General features: G+C 55.9%; 1 protein-coding gene across 1 annotated transcript in view; it reads left to right on the forward strand.

Annotated features, from left to right (window-relative positions):
• The window catches only part of Myo18a (myosin XVIIIA), a 107711-nt gene extending 83370 nt beyond the window's left edge, over positions 1 to 24341 (forward strand). Inside the window, 19 exon segments of the mRNA XM_051158025.1 lie at positions 164 to 307; positions 639 to 728; positions 856 to 975; positions 1159 to 1270; positions 1728 to 1855; positions 2131 to 2285; positions 4225 to 4348; positions 4449 to 4649; positions 5657 to 5767; positions 6233 to 6337; positions 6579 to 6725; positions 7216 to 7329; positions 8714 to 8830; positions 9293 to 9376; positions 9816 to 9953; positions 12392 to 12577; positions 12893 to 13032; positions 17267 to 17389; positions 24147 to 24341. Coding sequence (XP_051013982.1) covers positions 164 to 307; positions 639 to 728; positions 856 to 975; positions 1159 to 1270; positions 1728 to 1855; positions 2131 to 2285; positions 4225 to 4348; positions 4449 to 4649; positions 5657 to 5767; positions 6233 to 6337; positions 6579 to 6725; positions 7216 to 7329; positions 8714 to 8830; positions 9293 to 9376; positions 9816 to 9953; positions 12392 to 12577; positions 12893 to 13032; positions 17267 to 17389; positions 24147 to 24291 — 2484 coding nt within the window. The 3' untranslated portion in view covers positions 24292 to 24341.
• The last annotated feature ends 610 nt before the right edge of the window (positions 24342 to 24951 follow it).

A 24951-nucleotide genomic window follows, 5' to 3' on the forward strand; every position in this document is an offset into this window, starting at 1 on the left:
TCCTGGGCCCGCCCGTCTCCGAGGGGGTGGGAGAATGTGGTCTGGTTCTGGGTCACGGCGGGGTGCTGGGGAGCAGACCCAGGGGGTTGGTGCTGGTGGGGGTGGTGGGAAGCGGCTTGACCCGGGGAATGGAAAGTACTTCATGTGGCAAACCCAACTGCAGATCCAGGACCTGGCCATCCGCTGTGTGCAGAAGAACATCAAGAAGAACAAAGGGGTGAAGGATTGGCCCTGGTGGAAGCTCTTCACCACCGTGCGGCCCCTCATCCAAGTTCAGCTGTCAGAAGAGCAGATCCGCAACAAAGACGTGCGTGGGCCCCCAGGGCCAGCCGGGTCCCGGGAGGGGCGGCCTGTGTACGAGGGTCTTGCTAGTTTGTCCTGGGCTACGGTGCTCTTGGAAGAGCTGGTGTCGTTGGATTATGCCCATCCAGCAGATGTCCCTCTGGGGTGTTGTCTGGGCCTTGAGTAGCCTCTTGGGATAAAACTGCAGGCACCCCCGGCTTATGGAGAAGCGTGTAGGTCCAGGGGTTCTGGGAGGCCCTCCTGTTGGGGGTGTGTATCCCCGTTGTGTCCTCAGGAGATGGGCCTGGGGTCTTCGCCCCTTGCAGCGCCCCACTTAGCCACCTTGCTTCCTGCAGGAGGAGATCGTGCAGCTACGCAGCAGGCTTGAGAAGGTGGAGAAAGAACGGAATGAGCTCCGCCTCAACAGCGACCGGCTGGAGACCAGGGTGAGCGACTCCAGTCACCAGGCAGACTGGCCCAGAGTGCCCTGGCTCACCGAGCCGGAGGAGTCCTGAGCTGGGTGAGGCAGTCACTTCAACTGGTGACATCCCCCTCTCTCTCCCCCAACCCCAGATCTCAGAGCTGACATCGGAGCTGACTGATGAGCGTAACACAGGAGAGTCCGCCTCCCAGCTGCTGGACGCAGAGACGGCCGAGAGGCTCCGAGCTGAGAAGGACATGAAAGAGCTCCAGGTGAGAGCAGGGCCAGGGTGAAGGCCGCAGGCTAGCGACCACCACACCCTGCTTCCCCGAGGTCACGCGGCACCTCCTCTACCAGCTCGACATCTCTGTCTGCCGGGGGGTTAAGCGTGTGGCCTGTGTGGTTTAGGACACTCACAGGGAGGACTTGCAAGGCTCACAGGCTCTTTCCTTCAGGCCCAGTACGATGCACTGAAGAAGCAAATGGAAGTGATGGAGTTGGAGGTGATGGAGGCCCGGCTCATTCGGGCGGCCGAGATCAACGGGGACGTGGACGACGATGATGCAGGTGGGTCCGAAGTGGAGGAGGTAGGCGGAGGGGTGTCTGAATCGCAAGCCCTGATGCCCATCCCCTGGTAAACGCACACCCTGCCCAGGCTTCTCCTCCCTCTGTGAGCCGTTTTAATGCTAAAGTATAACAAATAGATGAGAAAGTAGAGTTGCTAAAAGCAGGCATGGCAGTCCCTCCTGGTAATCCCAAGTGACCATCAACTACATAATAAACTCAAGGACAACAGCCTGGGACACATAAGTGGGTTGAACCGTCAGGGTAATGGCAAAGCCGTGGTCCCGGCGGCCTCCAGGGAGAAGCTAGCACAGGTTCCCTCTAGCCGTCGCTCCAGAAATGCTCCAAAGTCCCTCTGGCTGGCTCCACTTACTCCTCCTTCCTGTCCCTCTCCTCCTGTCCCCTACCCCTTTCTGAAGACCCTCAACAAGTCAGGATCTGTCTGCCCCTTCCCCCGCAGGGGGCGAGTGGCGGCTGAAGTACGAACGAGCCGTTCGGGAGGTGGACTTCACCAAGAAGCGGCTCCAGCAGGAGTTGGAAGACAAGATGGAGGCGGAGCAGCAGAGCAGAAGGCAGCTGGAGAGGCGGGTGAGGCTGGCCAGGGGACGGAGGCCTGTGCCTGGAGGGCTGAGGCTCAGTGCCACGTCTACTGGCAAACAAGCCAGAGGCAGGCAGACCCTGGGAGGAACAGGGGAAGTGGTGTATTAGTTAGCCAGTCCTGAAGAGACGACTAGCAACTACCGTTAGGGTATCCCATCGTAGCCTCTGAGCACGTCCCTGATCTCGTCCTCCACCCCCAACCCCCACTCTGCACCCCCGGTCTCTTGGTGGCAGCCAACCACGCACCCTTTCTCCGCCTCTAGCTTGGGGACCTGCAAGCAGATAGTGACGAGAGTCAGCGGGCGCTACAGCAGCTCAAGAAGAAGTGCCAACGGCTCACAGGTGAGCTGCAAGACACCAAGCTGCACCTGGAGGGCCAGCAGGTCCGAAACCATGAGCTGGAGAAGAAGCAGAAGAGGTGGGTGGCCCTGCCCTGGCCTCTAGGGGGCCCTTCAAGCCACAGGACCTGCACTCGCCCAAAAGCCTCCCCTGCGTGGCCGCTGGTGCCGGCACGTGGAACTGGCTCACTTCTGACCTCCCACGAGGTCATGGCAGGTTCCCACTCATAGTGAACATGTCACCTGTCCCAAAGGACAAGTCCAGAACCACGGGTCCCCGTCCCTGCCCCTTGTGCCCCACAGCCCCGCTCTGCCTGAGTTGCTCTCACTTGCCTCTACTCCACAAACATAGTCTCCTGACTAATGTCATTAAACTACCGTGCCACTTCCATCTCATTATGGTAATGACACAAAGGGGGGGGGCAGCCCTCATAGGAGAAAATCCAATCTAAATTAATTTCCCTGGCTGGGGACGGAATGGGATGCCTTTATTAGCAGCGTGAGGAAGCCCACACACCCTGGGAACAGTGGGGTGCCCCAAGGGAGCAGGAACAGCGCCTGTTCCCCCTCTGCCAGCTCCTATAAAGGTACCAATTACCTTTGTGAAGGGTAACCTCACCCCACGACCCTGGGAGTGAGAGGGGCAGAACAGAGCCCCCCACCCCCGACTCCTTCAAGTGATGGATTACCTCATGTGTCCCCAGCTCCCTGTCTCCTTCCTTGCTGACTGCTTTCTGTTACTCCGGGAAGAGCAAGGGGCTCGGAGGGTTTCTCTGCCCCTCCCAGGACAGCCAGGCAGTCCACTTCCTACATTCTTTAACTCCACTCTGACCTTTGACACCTCGCAGAAACCCCTCCTTCATGAGCACCCCAATAACAGTGCCATCTTGGCCTAGTTACCACCTCGCTGCACTCCCCGCCGTGCAACTTATTAGGTTATGGCTGCCCGCAGTTCTTACCTTTTTTCTGCTGTGGGGTGGAGGCGGGGTGGGCTGTGGAGTTTCCACAGGGCCCTGATTCACTACGCAGGGAAAGTGTAAGAGGGATTTCAGCAATTTGCACCTGATTTAGAGTCACTGGGTGAGAAACAGAAGGAAGGAGAGGAAAGGAGTAAAGGAGGTGGCTCCAGACCAAGTGGTGGTGCACGCCTTTAATCCCAGCACTCGGGAGGCAGAGGCAGGCGGATCGATGTGAGCTAGAGGCCAGCCTGGTCTACAAAGTGAGTCCAGGACAGCCAAGGCTGCACAGAGAAATCTTGTCTTGGGGGGGGGGGAGAAGACTGATTGATTGATTGATTTTCTATATTATGAATGCTTTGTCTTCATGCGTACCTGCAGGCCAGAAGAGGGCGTCAGATCTCATTATAGATGGTTGTGAGCCACCATGTGGTTGCTGGGAATTGAACTTAGGACCTCTGGAAGAGCAGCCAGTGCTCTTAACCTCTGAGCCATCTCTCCAGCCCTGGAGTACCTCTTAGAGCACATTGCCAGCTGGGTCTGGCCGGAATGCTGTCCAGCTCAGCTTGGGGTGCCTTGGGGGTGACTCTGGTCACCACAGAGGTGGGTGTCACCAGCCAGAGGCAGATGGCAGAGGCAGGGTAGAAGCCAGCAGCTGTACCTGCAGTGGCTGAGTCGGATACAGAGTGAGTTGTACAAACCAAACATCATTTCTGCTCAGTCTGTTGCCGCTCTGCTCTCACCCTGGCACCTTATTCCTTGATCTGTTGGAGAATAGTGAGATTTGTCTCCGGAGGCAAGGCTTGGCCTACCTCTTTCCCATAAGCAGTGCGTGGAACCCTCTTAGGCCCACTTGGTGAAGCACTGAGTGCTCCACAGGGCCTCAGTGGTCTGTAAGTCCACGTCAGCAGGTACCCAGGCTATAACCGCATGAGTTGCTGCCGTCACCCACCCCAGCCCTGTTGGGGTCTCGTCTCTATCTATGGTACCACTTTCTGCCAGTTGCTGGGTGCCCGGGACCTAGACTTTATCCTTCTGACGAGGCCACCATGTTCCCGCACAGGTTTGACAGCGAACTTTCCCAGGCACACGAGGAGACCCAGAGAGAGAAGCTGCAAAGGGAGAAACTTCAGCGGGAGAAGGACATGCTCCTGGCTGAGGCTTTCAGCTTGAAACAGCAGCTGGAGGTACCAGGACTGACCCCACCCCACCCCACACACTTCCTTCTCCATCTCCCCCAAGGCCCGGGGACAGCCTGTGCCAACCTCACCTTCCTTTTTGCTCTAGGAAAAAGACACGGACATTGCAGGGTTTACCCAGAAGGTCGTTTCCTTGGAGGCTGAGCTTCAGGACATCTCTTCCCAAGAGTCCAAGGATGAGGCTTCTCTGGCCAAGGTCAAGAAGCAGCTCCGGGACTTGGAGGCCAAGGTCAAAGATCAGGAAGAGGAGCTGGATGAGCAGGCGGGGAGTATCCAGATGCTGGAGCAGGTACCAGGGGGGCCGACCAAGGGAGGGATGAGGCGCCACATTTGGTGCCCTCACCAATAGCACAAACCAGGGAAGGGCAGGGGCCACATTTGGTGCCCTCACCATTAGCACAGGCCAGGGAAGGGCATGGGCCACATTTGGTGCCATCACCATTAGCACTGGCCAGGGAAGGGCAGGGGCCACATTTGTTGTCATCACCATTAACACAGGCCAGGGAAGGGCAGGGGCCACATTTGGTGCCCTCATCATTAGCACAGGCCAGGGAAGGGCAAGGGCCACATTTGGTGCCCTCATCATTAGCACAGGCCAGGGAAGGGCAGGGGCCACATTTGGTGCCCTCATCATTAGCACAGGCCAGGGAAGGGCAGGGGCCACATTTGGTGCCCTCACCATTAGCACTGGCCAGGGAAGGGCAGGGGCCACATTTGGTGCCCTCACCATTAGCACTGGCCAGGGAAGGGCATGGGCTACATTTGTTGCCCTCACCATTAGCACAGGCCAGGGAAGGGCAGGGGCCACATTTGGTGTCCCCATCATTAGCACAGGCCAGGGAAGGGCAGGGGCCACATTCGTTCATTCATTCATGCATGCATGCATTCTCTCAATCACACATTCACCTCCTCAAAAACTGTTGTGTGAGCACATTTAAAGACAGTGAAGCTACCATAGAACTTTTTCACAGATCTGGGTTGGAGCTAGTAAGGAAAGAATAAAGGAGATAATGCAGCCAGAGGACCAGGAGCCAACCCAGCATGTGACTAAACAGCCAAGTCTGTTGGGGGGCGGGGCAGGGGGGGCGGACTGCTCAGGAAGGGGCAGCTTCAAGATCATCTCCACCTCCCAGCCTCTTCCCGAGCCTGAGCCAGGCATTTAGTAGTTAGGTGGCACACTGCAGCTTCCCTGGTGACGTTGAGCGGGCAAAGAGAACGGGGATGGTGGTGTGTGTGCACTTCGGGCAGGGCCTTGTAGGGAAAGGAACCTAGTCCTGACTGACTCCCAACCCACAGGCCAAGCTGCGCCTGGAGATGGAGATGGAGAGGATGAGACAGACCCATTCCAAGGAGATGGAGAGTCGTGATGAGGAGGTGGAAGAGGCCCGGCAGTCATGCCAGAAGAAGGTACGGCATCTGGGCTCTTCCTAGGCCGGTATATAGACCTGCCCTTTATCGCCGCTTTAAAGTGAGGGGCTTTGTCCCCCCCCCACCTTAGCCCCCTGTATTCTGCTGCTAATTCTGGACCAGTAATTCCTCTCTTGGGACTCGGGTCTTGCTTGAGTCTAGACTCAGGCTTAGCCTTTCAGTCTGTGGAAAAGCTTGGGTCCCTGAAGAACAGTGGCTCCTCAGCTGCCATGTCAAGGAGCAGCCGCTCACGTGCTCCACCGCCAGCCAGCCTAGCCGGACAGGTCGCCACACTCCCGACTCTGTATGGCGTCTACTGTGGCTCTAGTAGATGCTTGTGGCCAGCTGACCCTATCCAGCACTCAGCCGTGCCCCGTGGTTCTGGGATGAGGCACAGCATGCGAAGGGGCCTCTCCTGGCCCTGCACAAAAAGGGCAATGGGCCTCTGTCCCCATCACTCTGCAGTTGAAACAGATGGAAGTGCAACTTGAGGAAGAGTACGAAGACAAGCAGAAGGCGCTGCGGGAAAAGCGGGAGCTAGAGAGCAAGCTCTCCACGCTCAGTGACCAGGTGCGTGGGGACCCCCTACGGCTACCTCGGTCCACTGAGCTAGGGATGGGGTGGTGCACTGCAGCGGGTACCACATCGCAGGGGTCGACGAGGGGCACCGTCCATCATCCAGGACTTTCTCATTAGCCCGCATGATCCGATAGCCCCCCCCCCCCCCCCCCCCCCCCCGCCCGGCAGAGCATCCTTGCTCACTCCATCTCACGGTGGAGCTCAGCGTCTTCCTGGATGGTGTCCCCTCTAGGTGAACCAGCGGGACTTCGAATCAGAGAAGCGGCTGAGGAAAGACCTGAAGCGCACCAAAGCGCTGCTGGCGGATGCCCAGATCATGCTGGACCACTTAAAGAACAACGCCCCCAGCAAGAGGGAGATTGCCCAGCTAAAGAACCAGGTGCCTTGCTCGGTTGCATCCGCTGTCCCAGGGGTGCCCAGGAAGCTCATCTGCTCGGCTCTGTACTACTCGCTCACTCCTCTTGCCGGCTCTTAAGTTCTTAGAAAGGAAGGTGGCCGGAATATGAGGACAAGCCACTCTGAGCAGCTAGATTCCCCAGGGCGGGCCTGTGTCTGCTCTACAGCTTGGCTGCCAGGCCCTCGGGTGGTATGACTGGGGCCTCATGCCTGCTGGAGGACAGAGCAATGTGTGCACCACAGCACAGCTGTGGCTCTCAGACTGCCATTCAAGAAGAAAGAGGAAGGAGCAAGGAGGAGGGGGAGGAGGAGGCAGAGGAGGGTGGGGAGAGAGTGCCTGAACCCCTTCCACCACCACCACCACCACCACCACCACCACCACCCCACCGCTGTGAGCCAGTGCCCTGTACAGCCCTTGTGCCCCAGGGTGTGGCTGATGTTTCTCCCCTGGGCCGGGGTGGCTCTGTGTCCAGCTGGAAGAGTCGGAGTTCACCTGTGCAGCTGCTGTAAAAGCACGGAAAGCAATGGAGGTGGAGATGGAGGACCTGCACCTGCAGATTGACGATATTGCCAAAGCCAAGGCAGCGGTGAGGGGCAGAGTGTCTGGGGCAGGGCTGGGCACCGGGGGGGGGGGGGGGGGGGGGGGAAGGGGAGAGTGGGGCGGTGTCGGGAGCTGTCTTCACCCTCTCCACCCCCACCCCCACCCCCGACCCTGCACAGCTCCTCTCATGCCAGAGACTTCTGCAAGATAGAACACTCCCCCTCCAGCTCCCCTCCCCCGCCCGTCCTCCTCCGCTTTGCGCCCCCACTCGGAGCAGAGTCTTGAGAGGGGGGAGGGCTGGCAGAAGAAGGGAGCCAGCCAGGGTACACATCTCCCTGTTAACCACCTGCCTCTGGGAGCTTGGCCGCAGGCCCTGGAATCATAAATAAAGGCAGCTAATGTGGCTGAGGGATGTAAGCAGGTGCCTCAAGATTAGCAGAAGAGGACAGGATGGCTAGGCTAGGCTCCCTCTCCCTCCCACTGCCCAGCCCACTGACAAGCCCAAGCGGCAGCTAATTAGGGCTTTTATTTAATGCCTCCCCTTTAATTCCCCACCTCTCCCACGGCCCATCCATCGCTAAGTAGTCACTCCTGGGATGTGGCCACCGGTACCTCATCAGGCCGGGAGTCAGTAGGAGAGGAAGCTGTTGGCTTCGTGGCCCCTAGTCAGTCACCCTGCTGTTGAGAGATGCCAATCTCCCAGGCTTGATTTATCTTGTGACATTTGTGCTCCTCAGCAGTTTCCAGGTGAGTAATTCAAATGCCTTAATTGTGTTAAAAAAGGCTGTTATAAAATTACCATTTTATTTAAATCTGAGTTAATAAATTTCTTGGCGGAGGCTTCCCCAGCTCCCCACAGCCCAGTAAGAAGATGGATTGGGCAGAGAAGGAGCCAACGCAGTCATTTTGGTTTGGAATTACAGGCTAATAGATTCATTCATTTCCTGAAGCTGCTGGTGCTTGTCTCTCCCCGCCCCCCACCCCCCCCCCCCCCCGCCAGGCTGGGAGAGCTGGATGACCCAAGAGTGGACCATCCCCAGGGTGAACAAAATCCAAGCCAGGGGATGTCCTTTCCCCAAGGCCTGATGCGGGCAGAGTGCATGGCAGTCAGGTTGATGTACCAAGATGATGGGTCATTTGTTATGGTCACAATTTTACCTTCTCGTTAGCCTTGAAAGAGCTGCGGGAAAGCAGCTGTCATTTAGCACCTAGAAGCCCAGGGTCTGCGTGTCCCACACAAACAGCTGTCCCTCATCTCCCTGCCCAGAACCCATCAGCCAACTTTGCTGGTTCTGGAACCCACTCCAACATGCCATCACCTCCTTCTCTCACTGAGAGAGGTGGCATGGGTGGGACAGGTTTGGACTTGTCACCCCCGGGCCTGCAGATACAGGCCTGATGCCCTCTGATCTACCCCTGCCTCTGTCCAGCTGGAGGAGCAGCTGAGCCGACTTCAACGTGAGAAAAACGAGATTCAGAACCGGCTAGAAGAGGATCAGGAGGACATGAATGAGCTGATGAAGAAGCATAAGGCAGCCGTGGCCCAGGTACCCTGCCAGGAATGATGTCATAGCAACCGGCCCCTGGGCCGCCTCAGAGATCCCCGGCTAGACATTTAAAACAATAAAATAAAATAAGCTGGGCGTGGCGGTGCAGGCCTTTGATCTCTGTGAGCTTAAGGCCAGCCTGGTCTACAAAGAGAGTTCCAGGTCAGCCAGGGCTCTTACACAGAGAAACCCTGTCTTGAAAAAAACCAACAAAAAACAAAACAAAACAAATATGTAGCTCTGGCCACCTGGGACTTACAATGTAGACCAGGTTGGCCTCGAACTCACAGAGATCTGCCTGTCTCTGTCTCTGAGTGCTGGGATTAAAGGCATGCTCCGCCACACCTGACTGCAGACACGTCTTTGGAAAGACAGAGGTCTAAATGCCCTGGCTCGCAATAGGAAGGGGCTGAATTTGTGTTTTGGGGAAGCCTTTTCCACATTCTCCCCCTCCTCTCCCAGGCCTCCCGGGACATGGCACAGATGAACGACCTCCAGGCTCAGTTAGAAGAATCCAACAAGGAGAAGCAAGAGCTACAGGAGAAGGTGGGTACCCTGGGTTCCTCGCCCCGGGAGTGGGAGCCAGGGGTGGAGCCTTGGTCTCCTAGTATGGTGTGGGGGGAGTGTGTCTCTCTACCACAGGAAGCCACAGGGCAGGGTGGACTGGCAGGAGGAGCTAGGCTTGGAGCCACATCACCGTGGTAGATGCTTTGACTTCAGCTGCTTTGCTTTTACGCTTTCGTTCCCTCTCGGTCCTTTCAGAAGGGCAACATCAGCGCCAAGTGCAGGGGCAGGTGGGGGTGCCTCTGCTGCGTGTGGCAGGGAGCTCCTCTCACCCTCCTCTCTGTATCTCTCCCTGCCTCAGCCTTCTAGTCACCATGGTGATGTGGCCTACCCCAGACTTGCCCCTGCCCTCCCTTTCTGGACTCATTCTGGGCTCAATTCTTTCTTTTCTTCCTCCCTCCCCCCGCCCCCCTCCCCCCAGCTACAAGCCCTGCAGAGCCAGGTGGAGTTCCTGGAACAGTCCATGGTGGACAAGTCCCTCGTCAGCAGGCAGGAAGCAAAGATCAGGGAGCTGGAGACACGCCTGGAGTTCGAAAAGACCCAAGCGAAGCGTCTGGAGGTGGGCTCAGCTTCGTGCGCCGTCCCTCTGCTGGAGCCACGCATGCTCCGAGGGGCTGTGCAAGCCAGGGACACTCCTCAGAGTCCTCTGCCAAGCTGCTAGGCCAGCTGACAGGGTGGGAGCTCCCCTCCCACCTGCCTGGCCTGCTCTCTGGGCCCCGGCTGCTGCTGCTGCTGCCACCGAGCCTGCCTGTTTTACATTCTGTATTCGTTCCTGCTTTCTGCCAAGGGACCAGAGCAGCTTAGCTCTTCGTCTTCATATTTTCCTCTGCCACGCGCTCCCCCTCCTGTCCCCCTCACTCACTCTCTGGTAGGCTCATAAATATGCAGCGGATGGCACCACTGCTCCAAGGGCTGAAGTCTGTTCTTGTCTCATGGCTCGCTCCTCTTCTCCTCTTCCTTTTTACATCTCTTCCCTCACTTCTTGCCACCCTTCCCAGCTCTGCTTTTCTCCTTTCTTTTCTCTCTATTACCGTCCTACCATCTCCCTTACTCTCTTCCAATGTCTTCATTTCTCTCCTTAACCAGCCCCCACCCCTCTCCAGGGTCTCTCTGTGTACCAGCCTTGGCTGTCCTGAACTCCCTTTGTAGACCAGGCTGGCCTCGAACTCACAAGAGATCCGCCTGACTCTGCCTCCCAGCGCTGGGATTACAGGCGTGTGCCACCACCACCCGGCTCATTCTTTCTTTGAACTTCCCCTTTCGGTTGGCCTCTTTTCATCATGCCTTGATCCCTCCGTCTCCACAATGGCTTCTTCATACTCCACCCCAGCCCCTTGCTCTTCCGGTCTCCTGTAGCCTGCATGCCCCGGTCCTCCTTGTGTGACAGAGAGAGGCGTTACAACGGCGTCTCTGAGTGGTCACCGGTAGTCCTGTCTTGAAGCTCTTCTCCTTCCGAGCTTATGGACATCTTTCCAGGCAGGCTTGGGAACATGTTCATGGTGGTGAATGGGGAGCTTCTCTGTTGCCCCTCTCCCTCCCCCCACCAGTCCCTCTGTCAGCAGAGCAGAGCAGGCTGTAGGAGAGAGCAGCCAAGGCCAGTACCAGCCTGGACACAGGAAAGAAATATGGGCAGAACTTCCAACATGGAAAACCAGAGAGAGCTAGAGGGGGCTTAGAGGCTTATTCTCTGCCCTCAGGACTCCAAGGCAGTTGGTCACATTTCAGTCCCCACGTCACATACAGGAAAGGGTTTATGCTGCTGTTAGGGGTCAGAAGAGCAGCTTAGCTCTGCGCCCGGCACTTGTCACCTTACTTATCTCTCAGGCTATCCTCAGAGTCCCTTCTACTTAGAAAGGCAATGTTGTGGTTTGGACTCATCAGAGTTAAATACAAATGACCTCGAGTGACCCTGTAGCCTGGGCCTGTCACTTTACAGACACAGACTGGTGGCAGTCAGTGGTAGAACCACATTGGACACTGACTCCGTCCTCCCTCCACACTCTGCCTCTGCTCCAAATCACTTCCTGCTTAGCATCCTACTGCTGGCAGGGAAAACATGTCCCTGTTTCTGAAGGAGACAGATTGGGGGGGGGGGGGGCGAAAGAGATAGCTCTGCCTGAGTCTTTTAATCAAGTCCTCTCAGTGGAGCCAGCTACCCCTGAACACTTCAGCATCTCTGAAAAACCCCTGATGGCCATGGGGACACTTACATGACAGGCCAGCCTCTGCCCAGGTCTCTGCAGTAACAATGGTAACCATAGCCCTTCCTCTTCCGGACTGCCTCCTCCAAAGGCCCCTCGATACAGGTGTCCTCTCCCGCCTTTGACAGACAGCAAGGGGCTAGGGAGACAGATTGGTTGGCAAGGTGCTTTGCATACATAGATGAGGAACCAAGTCTGCTCACCATGTATGTAAAAAGCCAAGTGTAGCCGGGCGTGCTAGCGCACACCTTTAATCCCAGCACTCAGGAGGCAGACGCTGTGAGTTCGAGGCCAGCCTGGTCTACAAAGTGAGTCTAGGACAGCCAAGGCTACACAGAGAAACCCTGTCTCGAAAAACCAAAGAAAAGAAAAAAAAAGCCAAGTGTAGCTGCACTTGCTTATAATCCCAGCCCTGGGGAGCAAAGACAGGATGATCATCGGGGGTTTGCTGGACAGACAGACAGACAGCCTGATGGGTGAGCTCTAAGGTCTCAATGAGAGACCATTATCTCAAAGGACAAGATAGATGCTGCCTAAGGAATAATGCAGGTTGACTTCTGGCCTACACACATGTGCACCTACAAAGTGAGTCCAGGATGGCCAAGGATACACAGAGAAACCCTGTCTCAAAAACCAGAAAAAAAAAAAAAAAGTGACCGAACCACTCACATCTCTTAGCCATGACTGAGTAGCAGGGCGAGAGCTTGGCCAGATTTCCTAGTCCAAACCCTGCCTGTCGGCCTGTCTGCCTGATAACCCACCCGCCGGTCTGTCTTCTTTCACCCTGCTCACTCAGAGCCTGGCTACCCGGCTCAAGGAGAACCTGGAGAAGCTGACTGAGGAACGGGACCAGCGCACTGCAGCGGAGACCCGGGAGAAGGAACAGAACAAGAGGCTCCAGCGGCAGCTCCGTGACACCAAGGAGGAGATGAGCGAGCTCGCCAGGAAGGAAGCCGAGGCCAGCCGCAAGAAACATGAGCTGGTAATGTCCTGCTCCTCATAGGTCCCAAACTGGAGGCCCTCCGAGGCCCACCCCACCCCGCGCTGTGTGGGGCATTCCAGTACCCTCCGCCAAGTCCTGCTAAGTATACACTCGCCTCACCCTGGGCTTTGGTGGGGGACAGGCAAGAGAGTCAAGGATGGCCCCAGAAGTTTCCATCAGGTGAGGCAGAGAGCCCCCTCAACCTAGAATAGCACCAGGGTAGCTCCTGCCTGGCGGGGAGTGACTTGCTGCGGGCCCCCTCAGAGATGCTAGGGGGCGCTGTGGCCCTCCTGTACACTAGACCCCTCCTCCTAGGAGATGGACCTTGAGAGCCTGGAAGCCGCGAACCAGAGCCTGCAGGCTGACCTAAAGTTGGCGTTCAAGCGCATTGGGGACTTGCAAGCCGCCATTGAGGACGAGATGGAGAGCGACGGGAACGAAGACCTTATCAACAGGTGAGCCGCAGCAGAGTCTGTGCCATTTCACGCCCAGGTGACCACAGCCACACTACCGAGTCACCCTCCCTGTGCTAGCTAGACCCTGGAGGGAGAGGCTGACAGTGTGGGGGTGAGGCGGGTGGCATGGTCTCGCCTCCCTGGGCTTCCCAAAGCCCTGGCTCTGGTGTTGCCTGCTCGCCATGAGTTATTCCCGTGTTTAGCTGCGTTTCCGGCGGAGCCTGCCCTGCTCTAGAGGGAGTGGAGATTTAAGACCCATGGTGCCTTGTAACCGTGTTAGAGATCTTCTCACATAAAACCCACCCAGGGAATGGTTTTTGGAGGACGTGAGAGAGATTTGTAGTCCTGGGGTGAGGAGGAGAAAGTGGCAAATCCAGTGGCCCAGGGATGTGGGGGTGGGGCCAGCACTTAGGTACATCCCAGAGCGCACCCCCCCACACACACACACTTCCTGTCTCAGGGTCAGGACCTTTCCTATAGGCAGAGCAGGGCAGGGCAGCCCAGGAAGCTTGCTCCTTTGCCAGTGAGTGCTGCAGCGAGTCAGGCCTGGTTCTGAGGGTTCTATTACTCACTTCTACCCGATCTCAGCCAGCCATGATGTCACTTACTGAAGAAAGAGCCATGGAGGCGGGTCCTACTCAGTTTGTCCACTGACTTCTCCATCTGCTCCTCCTGGCCCCTTGGCCCACCATTTTCTTTCTGTTTCCAGTTTGCAGGATATGGTGACAAAGTATCAGAAAAGAAAGAATAAACTGTGAGGACCAGAGCTATCTGCTCTTTGCCTCTCTCCGTGGGTGTCTAACCATCCCTAACACAGGGTTTCCTGCAGGGGCCCCTGCTGCATGCTGCATGCAGACACAGCCTCCTCACACTCTCTCTAGCTGGGTCTTTAACGCTAACACCGCTGATTGTCCTTAGGCTGGGCCGGAGTGTGTTCCTAGAAGGCCAGACTGACCCTCATAGCCCCGGAAGCCAGGATGTGAGGCTTCATTGTCAGGCTAAGCTCCAGCCTCCCCTCTCTGGGAACCAAACATGGCCACCCGGGCGCATCTCAGGGGTCGGGGGATGGGGTGGGGACATGGAGTGTTCAGGCTGCATCTTCCTGCATGCCTGGGCTCTCGGAACCCAGACTGCCTGAAAGGGTTGGATCTGTTGCCTTCCTTAGGCAGATGAGGGCTGAAGGGTGAGTGGCATCTATTGTGTTTACCTTGCTCCCTGAGGGGCACCTGAGGCAGCGTTGGTGGTCTTGGTGGTGGTGGTAGTGGTGGGGAGAACACATCTGTGTTGGTATGTCTGTCAGGTGGTGGGAGGCCTAGGACATACGCCCTTCTCTGTCCCCGCTTTCTGGTGGGGGAGCTGGAACGCGGTGCAGAAGGGCGGTGCGGAAGGGCAGGCCTTCTGGCGGATTTGCTGATCCTCTGTCAAGTTCGAAAGGGTTGCTTTTGGAAGTTGTTTTTTCAGCATAGCACTGAATTTCCTCCCTGGCAGGCCTCCTCCCCTGTCCAGGATGGGCTGGCGGCCGTGCAAAGGACTCCGGGAGAGCTAATGATAAATGTAATAGTGTGTAACAGTGATAGAGGGCCGTTGGAGCCTGGTTGTCACACACAATTAATATCCCCTGCCGTTCTGTCTCCGTTTGTTTGTTCCCCCGTGATTCGGCTCCCAGTTAACTAATAGCACATGAGCCTGGACATAAATTGCATTTGACACGAGGTTTAATTCCGACCATTTAAAATTTCAACTGCCCCCTGAGCCTGCCTGCCCCTGGAGTTTGTTTACGGGCTTGATTATTTAAGGAAGAGAACTTGCACACTGTCTGGATGCTTGCAACTAAAAGGAAGGTGAGGGCAGGCACGCCAGCATCTCGGCCCACTGGGCTTCTCTGAGTGTTAAGGAAGAAAATTCGTATTTGGGGCCTCAATCTGTCCCTAGTGTGTTCTATCCTGCCATCCTTGGACAGAAGGAACTCTGAGGGCTGATAAAATGTGCATTGAAGATCATACTCTAAGCCGTAGTTGGGTATACAGACTGCGCGCGCGCGCGCGCGCACACACACACACACACACACACACACACACACACACAAACCCCAGCGTGCACTCAAGGCAGGTGCATGAGAACCTAAGCAGGTCCCACTGATGGCAGGACGGCTCTCCTTCCTCAGCATCTCCAGGTTATCGAGCGAGCATGCTAAGGCGGGCAGAAAAATAATGTTTCGATTTACTTAGAGATACAGTTGTTATTGCCATAACCTTAATGAAAGCAGTAAACAGTGCAGTATTAAGGGAGATTTATACAGAAACACTTTTAACATGTAGACATAGATTTTGCGATGCACACAGCACCTCCTTTCTAAAGGCAATCAATATGGTTATGAACGGCGGTGATAAATTATAGGCTCTGAAGCTACAGAGGGAGGTTTTTTCCACGGGTGTATAAATCAGGTGGTATTGGCGTTCCATGGGACCCATGCACCACAGTAAATCTGCCAAGCTCGGACGGGCACAGAGCTTGCATTAGTGGTTTGGGGGCTGCCTGCTAAACTCCTGTTTACCCGGGGCATTGGCAGGCCTTGTCTCATGTTATAATTCCGTGTTTGATGGAAGCCCATAAAATATGCCTCTTTGTTCCCCTTTCCCGTGTGCCTGGCTTTCTCATGGTCCCCAGAACTGTGCTTTCCTCTGATGTGTATGTGTGCCGGCGCGCGCACATGCCTGGGTTATAACATGTGTGTGCCTGTGTGGCTATTTATTCAAGAGCATAATTCAGGACCAGGGCGGCTCCTGTTGACACAGATGAAAGGGAATTTATATCAAGGGGAAATCTCAGCCTATCATAGCAGGGGAATTTAGGGAGCAGACATTTTGCAGAATTTGTAAAGCGTTTGCACTTAAAAAACATCTCCATGCCCCCACATGAGGGGGTCACCATGACTCTATCCTCAGAATTAGACTCTTTGGGGCTTTCTTTCTTTTCTTTTCTTCTCTCTCTCTCTCTCTCTCTCTCTCTCTCTCTCTCTCTCTCTCTCTCTCTCTCTCTCTCTCTCCACTTTGTTTTTTTGGTTTTTAGAGACAAGGTTTCTCTGTGTAGCTTTGGCTGTCCTGGACTCGCTTTGTAGACCAGGCTGACCTTGAATTCACAGCGATCCACCTGCCTCTGCCTCCCGAGTGCTGGGATTAAAGGTCTGTGCCACCACCGCCCGGCTCTTTGGGGGCTTTCTTACAGGTCCCAGGGCCAGCCTGTCCGCAGTAGCAACGGAGAGCAGGGGCTGGAGGCTGCCTGAGGGAGGAGTGGGGACACCTGGAGAGTTAGAACCGTTCTCGGAGACTTTCGGGACCCTCTGGGCTTTCTGTGGTTGTTTGGATCTAGATGGCATCTCCAGGCCTTCAGGAAAGGCTGATGTGTCACCGTCTCATGTTGTTCTCCTGCCCTGCTCCCTGCTTTCTGTCTCTGAGAGCCAGGGATACCATAGGGCTGGTCTAGGATATGGCTGGTATATCGATAACTTAGGTTTGTGTTGCTTGTTAGCAGCTAAAGAACCTTCCAGGTTCAAGTTAGCCCAAGGTCATGTGATGGATCCCGTCTTTTGCCTTTTGTCTAGCAGCCTGGCTCTTACAGTGAAGATAGAAAACAGTGGTATCTGTAGCCATGGTCTGAGGCTCACACACACACACACACACACACACACACACACACACACACACACACGCACACACATGTATTTGTGTGTGTGTGAACATATGTATATGGATGGATAAGGGCATGCTATATAGCACACGCGTGGAAGTTAGAGAGCATTTTATAGCTTCCAGGGATTGAACTCAGGCTGTCGCGGCCGTCGGCCCCTAAGGACTTCTTTTTAACCAAGAGCCATAAGGCTAGGATCGCTGAGTGGATGGCCCGCCTCTTAGTCTCCTCTGCCGGGCCAGCTGAGTAGCTTGCTGCTCGTACCTGGGATGGACCAGGTGGTGCCCCCATGCCCCTGAGGATCATCTCTGCAGCCGTCACGTCACACAGTGTGGCCTACCAAGCGAAGGGATGGGCACCTTGTGGGGTGATGTGCTCCCTCTAACCTCTCCGTTCTTGTTCTCCCTGACTCACTCATGCGCATGCCGCCCGCACTCCATCCTTACCCAAGATGCACCCTGCTCCCTTCTTGCTCTCCATCCTGGCCAGCTAGTGATCCTCACCTGCCTGGCCTTTGCCTACCTTTTTGCTCTCCTCGCCCTAACAGTGAGGGGGACTCGGATGTGGACTCCGAGCTGGAGGACCGGGTCGACGGGGTCAAGTCCTGGTTGTCAAAGAACAAGGGACCTTCTAAGGCAGCTTCTGATGACGGCAGCTTGAAGAGTTCCAGGTGAGCACTTGGCCTCCAGGGGGGAGGAAAGGCTATCTCCGCCACCCGTCATGGTGGACTTGGTGCCAAAGGTGCACCCCTCAGGCCGCACGTACACTTCTCTGGCCAGCTACTCAGCCAGGTAATGCCTCCCGTTTGGGTTTATCTTCATCTAACTGTTGGTACCTTTGGGTGGGGCCCTAGGGGCTCTGGGTCCCAGAGGCCTGCAGAGGGCTGTCCTGGTCAGGTCTGGATCCCTGCGCACTATAGAGCCACCGCCGCACCCAAGCACAGTTCTCAGGGTGGCTGCCTTCTGTCCTCTTCTTCTTGCTCTCTCCTTCCTCTGTACCTTCTCATCACCCACCCCTCCAGGCTTACCTGCTAATCTTGGGGGACCTGCTCCCCGACTTGCTAGCCAATCCCACTTCGCATCCCTCCCTGACCCATGGCCTTGCGCCCCCTCCCACACAGAGGTCCTTCTTGCTTTCCTGGCCTCCCCAGAGACAGTAGGCAGGCTAGATAGAAAAAGTAAAGCTCTCTTCTTCTTTTCCAGCTGCCCCCCAGGCCCCTCCCCCAAGCCCAGCCCCTCACCACGAGTACCCAGCGGGCCCCCTGTAATTGCTTTAATTTATTCGGCCAAACAACATTTTGCTGTTGCAGATAATGCTGCCTTCCCCGCCCCACTGCCGTTCACCACAGTGTGGCACAAGGCTCCAGGTAGTTGACAATGAAATAAATTGAACTAAACGTTTTAGAGGGGGAAAAGTGATGAAATAGAACAATAGTCTAATTTACATGACATTCTCCATGAAGCTATTTTCACTGACGCAAATTATTTTGCTTCATTTCGTCGGATGCTCTTGCCACCGCCTTGCCAGGGCTGTGCCGTTTTCTCCTCCTCCCTCCCTCCCCCTGTGTCTTTATTTTTGTCAATGCCGCTCTCTCTCCCTTCTTCTCTTCTCTCTGTCTCTCTCTCTCTCTCTCTGTGTCTCTCTCTCTGTCTCTCTCTGTTTCTCTCTCTCTCTCTCTGTCTCTCTTTCTCTCTCTCTGTCTCTCTCTCTCTCTCTTGTCATTAATTAACTCTGGGTATCTCCTCCTGGGCCTCCCATTCCACTCAGGATGGCTCTCAACGGCCTCCCTAAGGAGGGCAAGGGGCCAGAGGAGAGACCCACCTCTGCACTCAGCTCTCTCAGCTACCGCAAGAGGCTCACCCTGAAGGACTCCATCGGGGGCACTGGGGACCAGGACACGCTCCTCACCACCCTGAGTGAGCTTGCCACCTCCCCTGAGAGACCCACCAGGAAGGCCCGTGTGGGCCCCAGGGAGGAAGCTGACCAGGCCCAGGGCAGGAGGTGTGAGGAGGCAGATGACTGTAGCTCCATCTTCTCAGGGGCTGGGAGCCGTACTGGCCGGGGTCTGGAGAAGCGCTGGGGCTCAGACTTTGACAGAGCCTCGACCGTCTCTGCCCCAGTCAGCCGAGCATCCTCGGCCACACGTGGCTCTGGGGAGGATAGGGCTCGCTCCTCGCTGAGCTTCTCACTGTCAGGCTCACCCAGCTCCCGCCGCAGCACATCCAGGCTCGACAGCCTGTCAAGGACTATGAGCCCTTCCTGGAACAGGGCCTCAGGCCTGGGTCGGGAGAGCCCCGACTCCCGGCTGTCCCTCGGCCAGAGCTGCCTGGATGAGTGGGATGATGGAGACAGTGTGGCCCTCACTGAGGCACACTCACAGTTCAGCCATCCGTCGCTGGCCCGGAGTCTGTCTGTGCCACCCCAGCCGCGGGGCTCTTCCTCAGCCTCAGCCTCTGTCGCAGAGGGTTCCAGCATCAGACCTGTCAGCCGCCACTCCTACCTGGATCCGGATCTGGAGGCTGCCATTAACGAGGTCTTGAGCTACAAACCTGAGCCTTTCCAGCGGAGCAGCCTGGAGCCTGACTCTGAGGAGGATGACCGAAAGAGCATCCAGAGTGCCCGGAATGCACAACTGGAGTACCCAGAAAGGAGCACCAGCATCCGGCGCTCTGCCTCTGCCATGGACGTCTCGCGTAGTGGCCGCAAAAGCCGGAGCAAGCATAGGAGCAAACGGAGCAGCCCCAGCCCCAGCTCCAGTGCCAGCTCCAGCTCCAGCTCAGAAGGTTCCACAGAGCGCAAGCGGCGGAGGAAAGGGCGCTCTCGGAAGAGCAAGAAGAAATCCAAATCGAGAAGAAAGAAAACAGAGACCGAATCCGAGTCCTCCTCCTCATCCTCATCCAGTGCTTCCACAGTCTCGGGCCACAGCCGCTCCAGTGTGAAGAGGGGCCCAACCGCAGATGTTGAGGAAACGGGGCAAGCTCCACGGAGGCGGTCGAAGAAGGAAGAGAAGCAGCGAAAAAAAGAAGTCGACAGCCTGATGATGCGCTACCTGTACCGGCCAGAGAGTGACTAGCGCAGTAGGTGCCGCCTGGCCTGGCGTGGAGGCAGCATGGCGTGTCCCACCCTTTGTGAACTAATCTCCTCCCTTGCCCCTCCAACCACCACCTCGGGCTCCCACTACATCCTCGTGGGCCTCAGAGAGCCTCCTGGCTACGACTCTACCTGAGCCCTGAGCCCAGTCCGCTGAATTTGCCTGATGATGGTCGGACTATAACCCCGACCTCGCCCCGAGCCTCCCTATGCCGTGGTTTTGGAACTAATCTTTACCGTAACTTCAGTAACAAACGTCTGTTCAGCTGTTTTACAAAAAAGTTAGGGCTCAGAGAGGCTAAGTTACCTGCCAAGGTCACACAAACTTGGGAAGTCAGGTTGCCAGGAGCCAATGGGAGCTGTTTAATGCCTTTAGCCTGACCTGCTTCTACGTATGACTGCACGCAGAGCATGAGGGTGACATGTAGGGGTCACCAGCACCCATTTTTAGGGCTCTCGCCCAACAGGGTGGACCCAGAAAAGGGTATACTAGCCAATGTGCTACCTTGGCTGTAAGCTCGGAGGAGGCGCTTTGCTCTCGCCTCTGCTACCGCCCTCCCTAGCATGGATCTTAAGCTGCAGCCCACGCTGCACCACACCCTACAGTAGACCCCGGAGATGCCTGACGCCCCCCCCCCCAGCCCTCCCACCCGCACTCAGCCCACACGTGGGCGTCGCCTCAGCTCTGCTCATCTTTAAAGAGTTCTAATGAATAGAAATTAGCAGCTGCTGAGTGACAGCACACCCCCACCCACCCCCACCCCGCTCTCTTGCCTCCCCCAGCTCTTCTCCCTGTGGGGACGAGATGTAGCAACAGTCAGGCCCTCGTGCCCACACTTTCAACAGAGAAGCAGAGCCTGAATCGTTGGCACCCCATTGTCGCCAGCTTCCCCGGTGGGTGGTGACATTTTGAATCACCCCTGTTGTGAGCTGGTGTGAAGCATGCTTCAGCCCAGTGGCGCCCTCACAGGACGTGCTCCATGCTGTCCAAGCAGGAGGCACAACCCCGTGCTGCAGCCACCTGGGGGGCACACCACATTTGTTTCCCAGACGCATGAACTAACACACCTGTAGCATGCTTGTGCCGTGGGGGCGTCTGGTGAATGGGGTCTGTTCGGGATCCCTTGAAGGAGTAGAGCAAGAAGAAGTTGCCATTGTCTATTTGGACACAGGGGAGGGGAGGAGGGGAAGTGATGGAGAAGTGGGAGTAAGGAAATGGAGCTAGAATCCAGACCAGGCTTATGGCGGCTCTGGCCTGGGCTAGACTACTTGTTGGTCTCAGCAACGCTCTGTTTCCCATGCGGCAGATGGCTTCTGGGTACTTAAGGGAGGGCAGGGAGTGTCTGTGGTCTTTGTTAGCTCCATCTGGGGAAAAGATAAGAGTCAAAATATTTGGCCTACAATTTCAGCCTCCTTTTGGCAGCCTTGCTGAGAGGGCCCTGCACCCCGGGACGAGGAGTCAGTTGGTGGGTGGAGGCCGGGGGGCGGTGTAGGGGGGTTATGTAGAAACGAAGAAGGCCAGGCCTTTCTGTCCCTCTTCCCAGAAGGAAGCAAGTGCCTGTGCCTTGCTGGGCCACTCCAGCAGTGACTGGTGACTAACAGATTTCGTACCTGAATCCCTCTAGCTCACAGTCACATGCACAGTGAATAACGAGAGAAAGCCTGTTTCTGCAGCCTCCTCTCACCTGTAGCTCAGTTGCTTTTGTCTACAGAAAGAGACCACTGGTCCGGAAACCCTGTACTGCGCCACTATGAGGACCGGAGTCAGTTGTTGGTAGGGGAGTCTCCAAGTAGAGTTTAGCCAGCTAACATGAAGCAAAGTGGGGGGGGGGGGTAGGGAGGACTTCACTGGCACCCACTGCCTTTGAACTAGATATACTGTGCAAAGGCAGAAGTCGGGGGGGGGGGGACAGAACCCCCACCTAAGGATAAGGACCAAGGGAAGAATTCCAAAACATAGAATGCGGCATCACCCTGGGCTTTCCCAGCAGGATTAGCTTGTGTACCAAATTGTTTGTGACAGCACTGGGCAGGAGACACTGGCTCGTGAGGAAGGAATGCTTTTTAAACAATTTAGTTAAAACGTTCCCACTGCCAGCCCTGGCTCTTGCTCTGGGGACGGAGCTGCCTGCTGGTGGCCCTACTTTTGGTGGTAGCGATAAAGGCACATACGGAGGCCTGGCCAGAGAGAGTTCGAGGAAGAGAGCAAGGGATCTTGTGCCTCCTCAGTGCATGGAGGAGCAAGGGACAGAGTTTACCCCATCCTCGGTTGCCTTCCGCCTCTTTGTGGTGTCTTTAGAGCAACCTGACCTGGTTTACCTGGGTGTCTGGGCAGTGGGAATGATGGGGGCTGTGAGAAGCGATGAAGCATGGAAACGGCAGACCACACAGGGCTGTGCCTCTGGACCCCAGCCCTGGCCTCTGCTCACGGCCTCTACTCACAGAATAGCCCTACTGTCTTTCCTTAACTGTAAAGCAAACCTTTAGCGCAGGGCGTAACACGGAAATTCCGTGTTGAAAAAGAAAACAACCAGCTCTCACTAATTCAGGATTCAAACAACCCTCAAGGCTACAGTGGACACTCTACCCTCCCACCCTCCCCCCACCCCCATTTTTTCTGTGTTGCACAGTTATCATTGAGCTTGATAATTCTGTCCTGGAAATGCTGCAAGGCCTTAAAGTGCTCCTGAGCCATCACAGTAAGACTCATTTATGTTGAGTCTAGTTTGTATTAAGTGTGTTTCGTGCTATTCTGACTCCCTTAAAAATGGTAATTCATTCATGAGAAATACGATAACTATTAACCAGACTGCCCCGTTGCTGAGCCATTTTGCATAATTGGACATATATTTTCCCAGGCTCTTTCTTTCCACCAGGGGCACGGGGACCTGTCTTTGCATACCCGAGTCCCTCCCCCAGCCAGCACGAGACGCCAGGTTTGGTCTTGTTGTCCTCTTGTCTAATCTAGCAGCAGAGTGCCCCAAGGCTGAGGCTCACATTCAGGTTTAGGTTTAGGCTATGGCCTTGGCCGAGGGGCTTCTTCCCTTCCAGGCAGCTTTTCCATCATACATTTCTGGGAAGAATAAGAACAATCAGTCCAAGACAGTGGCTCTCGACCTTCCTGATGCTTCCACCCTTTAATCCAGTTCCTCATGGTGTGGTGACCCACCTCCATACAATTACTTTTGTTGCTACTCCATAACTGTACTTTTGCTGCTGTCGTGAGTCGTAATTAGCCAGGATCTCTGACACGTGACCCTCAAAGGGTTGCCGCTCACAGGTTGAAAACCGCTGGTCCTCGGGGGCTCAGGGCAGTGCCTCCTAAAGGGAGGACTCTGTGATAGTACCTTTCCCTCTGCGCCTCCTCTGCTCCTTCTAAGAGAACCTAAAATGCTATTTGCTTCCTGCCCTTACTTTAAAAGGACCAGTAAATAAAGCGCCATCCTCGGGTTTCCAGCTCAGAATACAGTAGGCCTAGCAATTGCAGAAACCGTCTTTGTCCACATAGAATGTTTCAAGGACCTGAAGGCAGGGCTCTGAGAGCGAGCGCAGGTGCTTCGGGCATGCAGCTGAGGCCAGGGTACCAGTAGGAGGGGAAGCCCCATTGGGCTGTATCTTCTTTAGTGTGATGTCAGACTACAGTGCGTGTGGTGGAGGCAGTAGGGACAAGAGGATGCTCAGGAGCTCTGAGAAAGAGTGTGAATCCTGTCTGCTCTGTTGGGTGTCACACTCCTCCTCCCTCCAGGGGATGTTGTTTCTTCCTATCTTTGGAGGCACTGCCTTCCAGAGCCAGGGCCCTCATGAAGACTCCAAGGAGTTAAGGGCATTTCCCATTGGCCTCACCTCAAACAAGTCTTGCCAGTCTCTGTCCTAAGTCTCCGTTCCCTTTCCAGCAGAGGATGCCATGGCCAAGGACAGAAGGCTTCCAGGCCCAGGGAAAGCCTCACTAGGGGAAATAATAGTTCAGATCTGGGATCCTGTCAGGGCTAACCTGCCTGAGAACTTCCTGCTCAGACAAGTTGTCGTCAAGTACTCAGCTGCCTCAAATCTTTATCTGTGTGGTCTGTGGACTGCCTGCATCGGAGGGAAGGGAGCTGGAGACTCACCTGGTCCGGGCATCTCAGAGGAAAGAGCCAGGAACGTGCAGCTGGTTCTTAGGCTCACGGAAGCCTGGTCCCTGCTGCCACCAGCCTCTGTGTCGTGACAGTCTCAAAGGCTTTCCAAGTGCAAAGTGTTGGCTCCTTTTGACCCAGCAACATTTGGGTCTTGAACGGAGCCTTGTTCGGCCCAGAATAGAAGCATTATCTGGCCTTGACCTTGTTCCTCTCTCCCTGCAGCCCGACCAGCCACTGGAAGTCCCTCGCCCCCGACCCCTCAGACGATGAGCACGAGCCTGTGGGCAGCACCTGTAGAGCCCGATTCTCCCACAAATATTTGAGTGACAGCGACACAGAGGCCAAGATGACAGAGACCAATGCGTAGCCCGGGGGAGCGGCTCACAGCCCTCCCACCTCACAGCCTCTCCCAGGAAACAGAGGGGTACCACCACCCCAGCACCCCAGCAACCCCGTTTGACTGCCGATCTGCATGGAAAACGCCTCGGCTCTCTGTCAGGGGGCCTTTCCAGGCTGTGGGTGTCTGATAGCTCCACGTGGAAGAGGTGGGCGCGGGGGGCGGGGGAGAGGAGTCTCTGCAGAAGGAACTTCCACACTCTTGCCTCCGAAATGCCATGCTCTTGGCTCCTACCCTGGGCCACCATGGACCATGTGTCAGGTTGGCCTGGCACTTCATGGAGCCTGTCGCAGAACCTCCATCTCAGCCTCCTGCTCAGGGATGGTGGATAGGTTACCTGCTGGACCACTCCAAGTTGCTGGGCCTGTGGGAAAGAGTCAGTAGGGAGCAGCAATACCTCCCCTTCGCTGGGTGAGGGCTTTCTCTTCTCAGTGCCTGCTGTCTTTTTACTGTTTAATTTAAATACCCAAACCTCCATGCAGCTGCATCCTAGAGAGTGGGCGGGGCTGCTCTCGCAGCTGGGCCCTGTAGGATGCCTTGGGAATCTCCTCTGCATCTTCACTCCTCCAGAGGTCCTTCCTCGCGCAGCCTGCCACTCTGGTGAGCAGAGCTGGGCCGCTGGTTCTTAAG

The sequence above is a fragment of the Acomys russatus genome, chromosome 16 (assembly GCF_903995435.1).
Source record: "Acomys russatus chromosome 16, mAcoRus1.1, whole genome shotgun sequence".
NCBI classification, from domain to species: Eukaryota; Metazoa; Chordata; class Mammalia; order Rodentia; family Muridae; genus Acomys; species Acomys russatus.